We start from the raw sequence: 12333 nt of genomic DNA, 5'->3' as shown, positions 1-12333 counted from the left end.
TCTCCCCCCCCTCTCTCACCCCCCTTCCCCCGCTCTCCCCCCTCTCTTACCGGTGCTTCCAGCCGGGGCAGCGGGTTGACGTCGCCTTCTGCTGCAGCCGGAAGGAGGTGTGGCTAGCAGCGGGGGTTTGTATGCGTCCGTCGCGTATACTTTCCCCGGCTGTCAGAGATCAAAGTTCCCCGCACCGGTGCGGCACCGGTGCGGGGAACTCTAATCTCTGACAGTCGGGGAAGGTCTATGCGACGGACGCAGACAACCCCCGCTGCTAGCCACACCTCCTTCCGGCTGCAGCGGACGTTGTCTACGCGGATCGCGTAGACGTCAACCCGCTGCCCCGGCAACGCAGTAGGAAGCAAGGAAGCACCGGTAAGTGTGTGTATGATGGGGGGGGGTGAGACAGGAGGATCCAGGTCCCCTGCAGCAGTGCGGGGGATCTGGATCTTAGTCTCCTAATCAGACCTCTATTTGAGGTCTGATTAGAAGACGACCCCGATTAGAAGACGAGGGGTATTTTTCAGAGCATTTGCTCTGAAAAAAACCTCGTCTTATAATCGAGCAAATACGGTACTTAAATCACTTCAAAGTATGAGTTTAACACTCCCCAGCAGCACTATGCTGTGGTAAAGGAGAATAAATAGGTGTCCAGGTTTTGTATGGCATCCTTGATGAAGGGTTATATAACCCTTTTATATATATATATATATATATATATATATATATATATATATATATATATATATATATATAATTTCATACATAAGGTGTCCTATATTGGTTTGCATACTAATCGGCATATAAACTAGTAATCATGTGTAAACTTTGGCTCCACTTGATAAATCTGCCCTTCTAGGAGGTATAATGCCCAAATACTAGGCTAAAATAGAAACTTTCCACTCCAGGAATCTAGGATGCTTGGTAACTTTACTGTGGGAGCTCAGAATTAACCAACGTGCAGAAGCTTACTGTGTAATCGGCTTTAATTTCTGGAGCTAATCATCCTATAATGCTTAGTATTAAGAAATAAAACCAAATATTCACTTCATAATGTTTTGGGGTTAGTGGTCATTTAAACCATAACGTTTTCATATACCGTATTTGCTCGATTATAAGACGACCCTGATTATAAGACGACCCCCCAAAATCTGAATATTAACTTAGGAAAAAAAGAAAAAGCCTGAATATAAGACGACCCTAAAGGAAAAAAGTTTTACCAGTAAATGTTAATTCATGTAAACTATTTTTTTTAATAAAAGCTATGATTGAGAAAAATATTTTTTTTTGTTTTTATTTCTTGTATTTTCCAACCTGTCCCCCAGTTACGCACATCTGCCCCCAGGCTTGCCACACCAATATGGCACTGTGGCCCATGATATGCCTTTTAACCCTCTATATGCCACTGTGCCCCATGGTATGCCTTTTGACCCCCTATGTGCCACTCTGCCTCCAGAAATGCCTTATACCCCTATATCCCATTCTGGCATTTAGGGGGTTAAAATGCATATAATGGGGCAGAGTGGCATATAGGGAGGTATAAGGCATTCCAGGAGGCAGAGTGGCATTAAGGGAGTTAAAAGGCATTATATAGAGCACTCTGCCTCCAGAAATGCCTTATACCCCTATATGCCACTCTGGCATTTAGGGGGTTAAAAGGCATATTATGGGGCAGAGTGGCATATAGGGAGGTATAAGGCATTTCAGGAGACAGAGTGCTCTATTAAATGCCCCCTTAACGCCACTCTGCCCCATAATATGCCTTTTAACCCCCTAAGTGCCAGAGTGGCATATAGGGGTGTAAGGCATTCCAGAAATGCCCTACACACACACACACACACACACACACACACACACACACACACACTTACTTACCGGTGCTTCCAATTTCCTGCTGTATTGCCGGGGCAGCGGGTTGACGTCTCATTCCGCGGCAGCCGGAAGGAGGTGGAGTTGGCAGCGGGGGTTTGTATGCGTCCGTCGCAAATACCTTCCCCGGCTGTCAGAGATCAGGAACTCTGGAACTCTGATCTCTGACAGTCGGGGAAGGTATTTGCGACGGACGCATACAAACCCCCGCTGCCAACTTCACCTCCGGAAGCACCGGTAAGTGTGTGTGTGTGGGGGCGACGACAGGAGGATCCAGGTCCCCTGCAGCGGTGCGGGGGATCTGGATCTTAGTCTCCTAATCAGACCTCTATTTGAGGTCTGATTAGAAGACGACCCCGATTATAAGACGAGGGGTATTTTTCAGAGCATTTGCTCTGAAAAAAACCTCGTCTTATAATCGAGCAAATACGGTACCTTAATTTCATTTTATCTCTTACCTGAATCCGCTTTCTATATAGCTTCCCCTTTACCCCATTTCTGCTAATCATTCATTTTATACTTGGCCGGGGATTACTCACGCGTTGATTGAGACATAACCAAATATTAAAGTTTTTCACTTAATTGAATCACTTGTAAAGTCTATTTTCTCCCCCACACGGAGCCCACATCTTTAAGACTGAGATCACTGTGTGCAGTGGATATATTTTTATCCTTGTATCTACAGAGTCGGGTTACTTTTGAGTGAAACATTTTTGTTTCCTTAATGAATATATGTATCTTTGCTTTGTGATACACTGACCTGTGAAGCCCGGAACCTCATCTTCTTTCATACTTTTTGCATACTTATTCCCCATTAAATAAAATTCCTTGTTGTCTTACTTGAAGATTTAATCCTATTAATATCCATCCCAGAATAAAGGAGTTAGAAGATTGCAGGAAATGTGTCCATACATCCAAAAAGGTGGTAATGATCCTCATCACAGATTCCATGCACAGTTCTACATTTTATGTATCTATTCTTCTGTGCAACATCGGTCTTTGTATGCTTGTTTTATGTATACTTTTTTTTCTTCTATTTCTTTTCTTTTTTTTTTTTTACAATGACAAATAGAATGAATGCACTGAAGCAGAACAAAGGTTCTCCATAAAACCTTGAAATTCCGCAAGCTGGCGTATAAACCCCGCATACAACCTTTATTTAGTGTTTCTGAAGTACAGCATATGTTGCATAAATGGCATTCCATATGCAGATTTATTTTGTTTTGGTTCTTTCCTTTGAGCGTTAATGATGATGACTCTTTTTGTGTGTCTCGTGTAGTCATTGATTTGGACTTTGGATAAAAGGCGGTTGATGCCCTTGTCTTAAAAACTAAATGTTTGTAAAATATGTATTCCTATACACTATAGAAGTCATTATAAAGCATACCTATTCTAGGCAAGGCCACCTTTGGAAATATTGGGGCCTGGTGCAAGCTCAAAGCCTGTGCCCCCATGCCTCCCCATTAGCCTGTGCCAAGTCCATCCCACTGTGGCGCCCATGTTCCACCCATCACCATGCCTCATACTCTGGGCACACTTTGTAAGAGGAAGGATGCACACTATCCCATAACATACACATGCACACGTAGACTTTAACACTATATGTGAATTTGTGCTGCACAGACAGGGACACGGATGCAGTGATTGGAGAAGGTGGTGAGACATACCAAGAGAGGGTGAAATAGAGTAAATGAGAGCGTGTGTGTACTTTAACGGTACCATACTCGGTGACATTATAGAAATGGAAATGAACAGATTGCTAGTAATAGCATATCAGGGTTGAACTAGACAGAACGTTGGTCAGTCTTCCCCTAGAATGTTGTATTCGTACCAGAGACAATGCCCTGATACTGCTGGAGTACTTCTAAAATTATCTTAACTGAGAGGGTGGTGGGAAAATCACATCAGCAGGAAGGCAGAATCCGTGAAATAGTATGTAATAGGTGCTAAAACAAAACATGGGCTTACATCTTATAAATATGTCCTCGCTACATTCACACACCAGGACAGGTGCAAATCCAGCTTGGCTTGCTCATGGCTCAACACGCTGAACCAAGGGTCTGTGTACTTACATAGTTATTACATAGCTATATAGGCTGAAAAGACATGCGTCCATCAAGTTCAGCCTTTCCTATCTGTTAATTTGTTGCTGTTGATCCAAAAGAAGGCAAAAAACCCCCAGTTTGGCTCTTTCCAATTTTGCACTAACCTGGGAAAAAAATCCTTCTTGACCCTAAAAAAGTAGGTCAATGGTTGACAACCTTTTCTTGTTCCATTAGATGTAAACTGGAAGTGAACACTGGAAGCGAACACATATGGATATACCAATGGAGTATAGCAAGCAAATGCTATTTTTTTTATAGCTCAGCTATTTACTTACTGTGCTATTCCTCAATAATTGTTAAGAATAACATCCAGCCTAAAATCATCATATTTAATATCCCAGGCAAGGCGGCATGCGCATGATGTTTTATGGATTGGATTTGAAGGAGCTTGGTTTTTCAGTTCGGTAAAGGTTTCTATCTATTTTGTGTGAGCAAAAGGAGCGGAGCTGAGCGACTGTGTGACTGTATTAAGGTTATGATGAAGCAAACGTTCTGTCAGAGTGCAAGATGTAAGGGCCTCGGGGAACGCTTGGGATTATCCAACAGCTCGTGGGACTATTCCCGTACCTGTTATAATACACACAGTTTACGACACAGGTTTTCTTTTCGGTTATCTTTGATGTATAATGTGTACCTGCCGTCTATTAAAAAAAAAAAATAACTCAAACATGAATCTTCAACATAAGCCTGGCTACTTTATTCAATTTCAAGCCCAATAACTATGTGGATAGAGCACAGCCGGTGCGTTTGGATTGATGTGCATTCTCCTTGTTAATAAATCACTGGTGCTATACCATAAATTCTGTGTGATGCAGAGGGTTTAACTGTGCATGTAGCTGTAATATGAAAACAGTTTGGTAATTTGCTGTCTCAAAATGATATCCTTATCCTGATCCTATACTCATTGCATTTTTATTTCGTTTACAGTGTTGACTTGGTTCACGCACAGATTCACGTGGCAGAGGGCAAGAGTCTACCAGAACTTGGCCTTAAACAAGAAAACATCAGAATCAATGGCTGTGCCATCCAGTGTAGGGTCACCACTGAAGATCCAGCTCGTGGATTCCAACCAGACACTGGCCGGATTGAGGTAACCTGCTTGTCATCTTTAAATCGACACACACACACACACACACACACTATATATATAATATGTGAGTGTACATTTCTTTATAAAGTGACACAATGTCACTGTATACTTCAATTGGAATGATCATGGTAAACGTATATGAAATCATTGTAGACACCAAAAATGTTCTAGAGTTCAGAGAGATGTTTTGCGTATCTAGTGTATACACATTAACCTCATATAAGCTTTAAACTTTTGATCTGTGATGTCGAGGCTGTTATACGAAAATCAAATTGCAGGCTACTTGTATTGAATTGCCCTTTTTAATAATACAAAATGTAGTTGTAGTTCACATTGTTAAATGGAAATGAAAAGGTTTCCTGCAGATCAGACATTTAGACCAATAATACATGTGCTGTTGGAGCAGATCAGAAAGACGGGTATTAACTTTGTGCTTGACCCGTATTTAAATAATTGCTTCTTTTTAATAGTGGAATTGGATTTCATTAAAATGCATAGATTTAATATTCTTCACAAAAAGTTAATATAAACAACCAATTAAAAATATATAATCATTAATTTGTTTTTTTTTTTTTAATACTCTTTGGATTTGGTAAAGTTTAATGAGCTTGGGTAATTAATATGCTTCTTTTCAGCATAGTAACCATAATCTGTTTAAAAACTAATTGTTCTTAAGCTAATTATCTAGATACATTCGTAGCTGAATCTGTAGGAATATTTTAAATATCTCCTTTGTTCAAAATCAAAGCAAGCGATTACTTGGCTTAACCATGAGCACTAGCTAATATTGAGTAAATTAGGTAATATTCATCATTTGGGTCCACATGGCATAAATGGGGTCACCTGAAGAGTTCTGATATTAAAGGAAAGATTTATATATAGATGAAATAGACTATCGATCAAATAAAAAAAAAAAAAAAAAAAAAAAAAAAAAATTGCTTTTTGCAAGAGCATTTTGCGACCTGATTTCCAACTGAACTTCTATAAATAATTTGCATAATGCATTGGTGTCAAAATTGGCTTGGATTTTTTGGTTTTGTCCATCGATCCAGTATATTTCCCGTTAATTCTGATTCGCACCTTGTACAATTTTCTCCTCGTTGCTGTACATTCTCACCAGAAGTACAGTTGGTCAATTTCTAGGGAACATAAAGCTAAGCAAAGGAATGCAATGCAAATAATACAAGGGTAGTAATCTGTTCTTCCAATATACAGACCTACGGGGATTATCTAATTAACATTCACCAGTTCTGTGTACTGCTAAGAAACGCGTAGTTGTCACTTAGTCGTCTTCTAGACTAGATAACTAAAAATACTAAAACAACAAAAAAAAAAGTCAGCTCATCTGGCTACATGCATTGTAGGTCAGTTCCGAGACTGCAGTATCTGATGATCTATTTTCAGGTTATTTTTCTTACACAAACTTTAGTAATGAACTTCTATTCTCATCTATGCGTTTCTCTGAGAATTGGTGGTCAGCCAGTTTTTGACATGATAATAACCAGGATTTGCTATCGCAGTACATTTGTACATCCAGAAGCTCACTTTTTGTAGCCAGTCAAAAGGTAAACTTTTTTTTTCTGCATTTGATTTAATGTCAGTTAAACATCAGCCTATTTACTGCGATATATTTTAGATATATAATTAGATATATAATTTGTGGATGAAAAGCCACACATTCCAGTAATTTGGGTTGCTGCGTTAGGTTCGACGAGCTGTGATTGACGATCGGCGTTCTTCCAGCTCCCCATGCATTTTGCATCATTTGGAAGTGAGCCTGTAATCTTCTCTTGCATGTCCCCTGAGCAACCTGCAGGTCTTTTCCAGATGTCAACATCTCCGCCAACGGCCTGCTGTCCCACTTAGCAACATCTTGGATTTGACAAAAAGAAACGCTGCCAAACCATGTAACCGTTTGCATGCTGCCTACACGGTGAAAGAACAGGATTTGCTGTGTATAGGACTGGACTGTGGTGCCTTGTAATGAAAGGGCAATTTAGACAGTTTATTTAGATTACCTATAGCTTGTGCTTGTTTTACCTATAGAATGGTTTTGAAGTTGCTTGGTTTAAAAACATAGGTTTGCATACATAGCATATCCATTAGGTTTACCCTTCTCATCATCCTTTGTCTTAAAACAGCCAAAAAAAGCTGCTGTCACCCACAATAGTTTAATTATGCATATGGGAATCTGACCCAGAACAGCACTTCTGCCTCCCATGTACCCCTTTCTCACTTGGGTCCTTTAGCTCCTGTTCCTAGTGCTGTCCCCTCTGTGCAAAGAGCCAGGACGTGACATATCTCTCATCACCTACATCAGGTCATACAGTAATAATCACATATCTGATGGTGAGGCAACAACCCACGATTTAACACTATCAAATACATTATCAATACATTGTTTTTTATCCATATAGTACGCCAGCCAAATGTATATCAAGTGTATTGATCTGTGATTTTTACCTTTTAGTCTGAGTAACACTGCATTTCTGGTGCTGAAACCCCATCACCAGAGGCCCCGGACAAAGTGAGGCAAGGGGTCTTAAATACTAAAAGGTCAATGCTGAGCTGTTTTGCCAGAATAAAGCACAGATGAAATGTTACAGTAACTTAGTAAATCTGATTCTTATAGGGAATTCCGTTATTAGGCATCACAGGGCAACCCTCCTTTTTACTTGAAAGAAGGTAGCCTTACTTAATAGTTTGGTTATCAGGTACTAGGTGTTATAGTGTATGTGTATACATTGCCTTCTTGTCATCAGAATGTGTATATGTGAACGCTTTAAAGTCTGTGTTTATGGAGTCCGGTATTAAGTGGTTAATGGCTGCAGGGACTGGAGGTGACTAATGACCTTTCCTAGAGAAAGTTTTATTAGCCATGTTGTTGAAAGCCAGCTTCAGTACATAAAACCTGCAAATATATTGAGTAGCCAATTAACTGACTGGGACAAAGTGCCTACTGACACTGCGGGGAGGGGCAGAGAATCCATTAAACAGGTCGTTAAGCAATAATTAATGACAGGATCTGGTTAGCTCTCTATCGAACCAGGCGTCTCTTATCCTGACCTTCAATGGGGATCTTCTCTTGAGCCCATTGATTCTCGTAACGGACAGAGAAGACTTTTACCTTCTCTCACCTTAACTTCAAAGCCACGTTTTTCCTGATTAAAGGGCAGTCAACTCAACCCTGCAGCCCTACCAACAGTATTGCATATTAAATGCAAATAATGCATGTTAGAGTACCATGCTATGCATTATTTACCTGTCTTAATGCAAGAACTGAACCCATTCATGGCAATAAAGACAGTTTGCAAAAAATTCTATTAAAATACAACAATATTAGGTGATCTCATGGAATGGCCCTTAGGCTCCACAGAGGCTCTATTTGAAGGATAAATACATTTTCCACATATCAGAATGTTTACGTTTTTCCCCAGCTGAATAGCGTTTTAAAGTACCGGCGTCCTGGTAAGATGGGTATATCGCCCTGTTTGTGGCAGGACAGACAGGAAACAGCACCAAGTTTATGTGAAAGCGATAAGGTTTAGATATACAGCCCAAGGTAGCTCCACAGCCCTATGATCATTGGCCCTGCCAAGAGCAAGTTGGATGTTTTTGTGCCGAGTTGGTAGGGACAGCCTCATCACAAAACGTGGGAAGTGTGTAAGATCACACCTTTGCCCTGAGAGAACATCACTGACATCTTCTGGTCAATGGCAAGTAACTCTGACAAATACCAAAGGCCAGTTTTACAAATTCCTCCAGTGGTGGTACCATCATTCTCCACATCTACCGAGTAAGGCTTTAGAGGCACTCTCTCGTCTGTTCTATAAGACAGAAATACAAAGATCCAGCGTTTGTTTGCACCCATTGCGTAGCTTTCTGTTGCACTTGTCAGATACCAGGGTAACTTCTGCACATTGTGCGCATTTTCTGTAGTGACTGCAGGATCCTCCCTGGTCCAGGCATCTCGAATGGAAATATGACTGTCCTTGGTAGGCGTATACGTCTTAAGTTATCCTGGTGCTTTTGTTATTGTGCCTTTAAGACACCCAGAAGAGTACTGTGCTGTGATAGTAGAACAAAATGTGCAGCTACTGCGCTCTGCGTTGTTCAGCCAAATCACAAACCTTACAGTGGATTCCCACTGGCTCTTTTTGCCAATGCCAGACTGCCTAAGTGATTTCTGACTAGAAGTCCTGCTGGATAGATGCAATTTTCTTTGGTGTCAGAATGTTTTATATATATATATATGCCTACAGTGATATAAAGTATTAAAATTACCAAAGAAAAGCACCAACTTCTAAAGTAACATTGCAAAACTTCAATATGTTTATGTAACTACACAAGTTTTGTACTAAAGAGGTGAAACTACGGAAACCGTAAAATCGCACTTCAGTCACAGGCAGACTGAACATTGATGCAAGGTATTTTGTTACCATGAACTTGTTAAGCTTCTTACTTTGTAGGGGCACTGGTATAATGCATCTGTCTGTTGCTGCAAAACTATTTCCCTGCAGAAACCAGCTGTTTATAGAGCCAGTCCTTATGTCTGGAGAACTTGCTCGATATTTTGGGGGGGGGGGGGATTGGTCAAGCTGGTCAAGAACGGGCCACTCCGCAACCCTAAGTACCCGGTTACTTTTTGCATATGATGTGGATCAATACATGGACTGAACTGCAGCTCTCGTGGTCAGGGGGAATGTGTTAACTCCTTAACAGGTGATATAGGACATGTGTTGTGGAAAACTCATCACTGATGACCAAGGATACATCCCCTACGTCATTATTCATTTAAAAAAACAATGGCGCTAGTAAAATGCCCCGTGGTGTCTTCAGTTCAGTAACATAGTTGAACTTCAATAGAGCTCACAGTCCAACGTGTAGTTGCCTTTAACAGACAACATACATAAAAAAAAAAAAAAAAAAAAAAACGTAGGCATATAGGGTAGTTTCCAAATTGGGGCAATACAGTATATTTGGGGCATTTTTTTCCCTATTGGAAATTGTGTACAATTCTATATACATGTGAAACTACACTTGTAGATGAAGTAGAAGTTGTGTTGGCACGTGTTTGAGGCTGATGTTTAGAAGACACCTGCATCTGATCTGGTTTCAGCTATCCAGATTTAACCCTTACAAATCTTCCATTTTAATGTCTAGCTATTGCTCAGATCTTTATTCCTTAATATATTATTCTTTGTAACATTTTTGTATTCTCATCTCTCCCCTACCTATTAAAAAAGAAATCAGATCACGTTTGACCAGTTCATTTTTCACCCGAATGTCTTATTTATTTACTAGTGATCTCTCTAATCCATAACTTTATGTAACATATTATCTCGACAACACAGTGAAGAATTTTGGCACCAAGATATTTTCTGGATAGAAGATTAATTTAAAATGGAGTGAATATTCTGATATGAGATAAAGTATAAACAGAATAAGCAAGTCCTGGTGATACGGTTGATTTCCGCTGATCATCTTGGGACTTGGTTGTCAAGCTGCTCCATCATGGTTAGTTACTGGCTTTGTGCTTTCCTACAGCCATTGATGTTCTTCATCTACTAGTAAGAACTTTGCTTAATGGTGCCAAAAGCTTCAAATAAATCTTATATTTACCATCCGAATAACAGTGTAGTGAAGCAGTGAATTTCTAGAGCAATTACTCCATCCCATTGGTGCTGAATTAAATGAAGAAAGGACTGCCTGAGGTTTAAAGGTACTGCCCCCCGATTATATAACGAAATGCAGCATTAGAAAAATATTTATAATTCAATAATAAATTAATATTTCTGTTGAATGCTGAAATATCCCCCCCAAATAACTCCTTAATCAAGTAAAATGTATTTTGTCTGCCAGAGAATGCTTACGCTAGCTTCGCCTGTATCAGGGAGGCATAAGAGGGCTAGTAATGTTGTGGTAGCATATAGCATTGCCTTATTTGTTCTCTCTGTTTGTTGTGATGTAGGCCTGAGGGTCACGATACAACATAATGGCAATAGAACTAACACACTGATTCGCTTGTCTCCCTGAGCTTATCCTATGGTGCTTCTTACCTATTCACCCCTCTAGCGAATTCTTCAGGTTTCTGTGTCCTGCCTGCTCCCATTCTCTTCATCTTAAAGACTTTTCTCTTTTCATTCCTCTCGCTCACCAGACCTTTGCCTCTGATTTACTATGACCTGCTTTAACAGCCTTACTGGGGGAGCTGAGCTCTACACCGCTCTGTTATGTCTGCCTCCCTGACCTTACCAAGTTTAGATTGGTATTGATTAGGCTTGATGACCATATAGTTACCTTATTTTTTCTTCTTCAGGTCAGTGCAATGTTAAACCCCCACACTAGGATTTTCTAATGTACTGAGACTGACTGTCAAAAGTTTTGTGCTCCACTGAGCCTGTTAGATTACATGCTCACCTCCCTAATATATACACAGAGGTTTCTTTTTTCACTTTTATCTCTCTTCCACGGTATATAAAGAGCACACAAACTGACACTTTATAAATAGCCCAGTGCACTCCCGGCACATAAAAAAGAATATTCCGAAAGCCTCTTTTATTGTTCCAGGCTGCAGTGAAGGAGATGCTGTTCTCCTTTATGATATCATTTATTTATCAGGAGCGTCAACTAGGAGGCTTTTCATCTTCTATGGAAGTGCCTATTACCATCACCACCTTGCATTTATTTATTATTTACTCTTATTATTGAGGAAACTGTAGGTCTCAGCATTAACTGTTGTGTGACCTTGGACCTTATCGGCAGAATTATTTTCCACTTTCCCGAGTAAGTATGAAGTCCTTTTACAGACTACCGACTTCTAAACGGTCACAAATCACACCCTCTCACCTAGTCCTTCTCTACCCAGAAGTAGGACGGTAAATATGAACTACGTGGCTCTTGGCCTACCCTTCTTATACCTGATTCATGATCTTTGGCTGCTTTTATGTTCAAATTAAACATTTACCTAGCCAATGACACTTCTTTAATTCATTTTCGCGGCTGGCTTCTATAGCCTATATATTCTGAATTGACTCATTCCAGTTGCTTCCCTTTTAGTAATTAGATTTCATTTTTCCATTGCACTTATGACCTTACGTGTTATGAAATGGCAATTTATCCAGGTGCCAATGGTCTCTGTGAATAAAAACATTGTCCTTTACAATGTAGAGTCTTGCCTGCATCGTTTTTACTACAATTTATAGATCATATATAACCAACTATAACATCAAAGGTATAAAGCCTGCAATATGACATCTAACTGTACATTGTTTCGAG

At 40.1% G+C, this 12333-nt stretch overlaps 1 protein-coding gene across 2 annotated transcripts in view; it reads left to right on the top strand.

The window, feature by feature from the left end:
- PC (pyruvate carboxylase) overlaps positions 1-12333 on the top strand; it is a 223672-nt gene that overhangs the window by 118648 nt on the left and 92691 nt on the right. For both annotated transcript variants that reach the window (XM_053449541.1, XM_053449542.1), the window contains one exon: positions 4893-5055. In XM_053449541.1, the coding sequence (XP_053305516.1) occupies positions 4893-5055 (163 nt within the window). The remainder of the gene's footprint in view (positions 1-4892; positions 5056-12333) is intronic.

Source organism: Spea bombifrons, chromosome 10 (assembly GCF_027358695.1).
Source record: "Spea bombifrons isolate aSpeBom1 chromosome 10, aSpeBom1.2.pri, whole genome shotgun sequence".
NCBI lineage: Eukaryota > Metazoa > Chordata > Amphibia > Anura > Pelobatidae > Spea > Spea bombifrons.
This window is presented reverse-complemented; position numbering and strand designations above follow the sequence as displayed.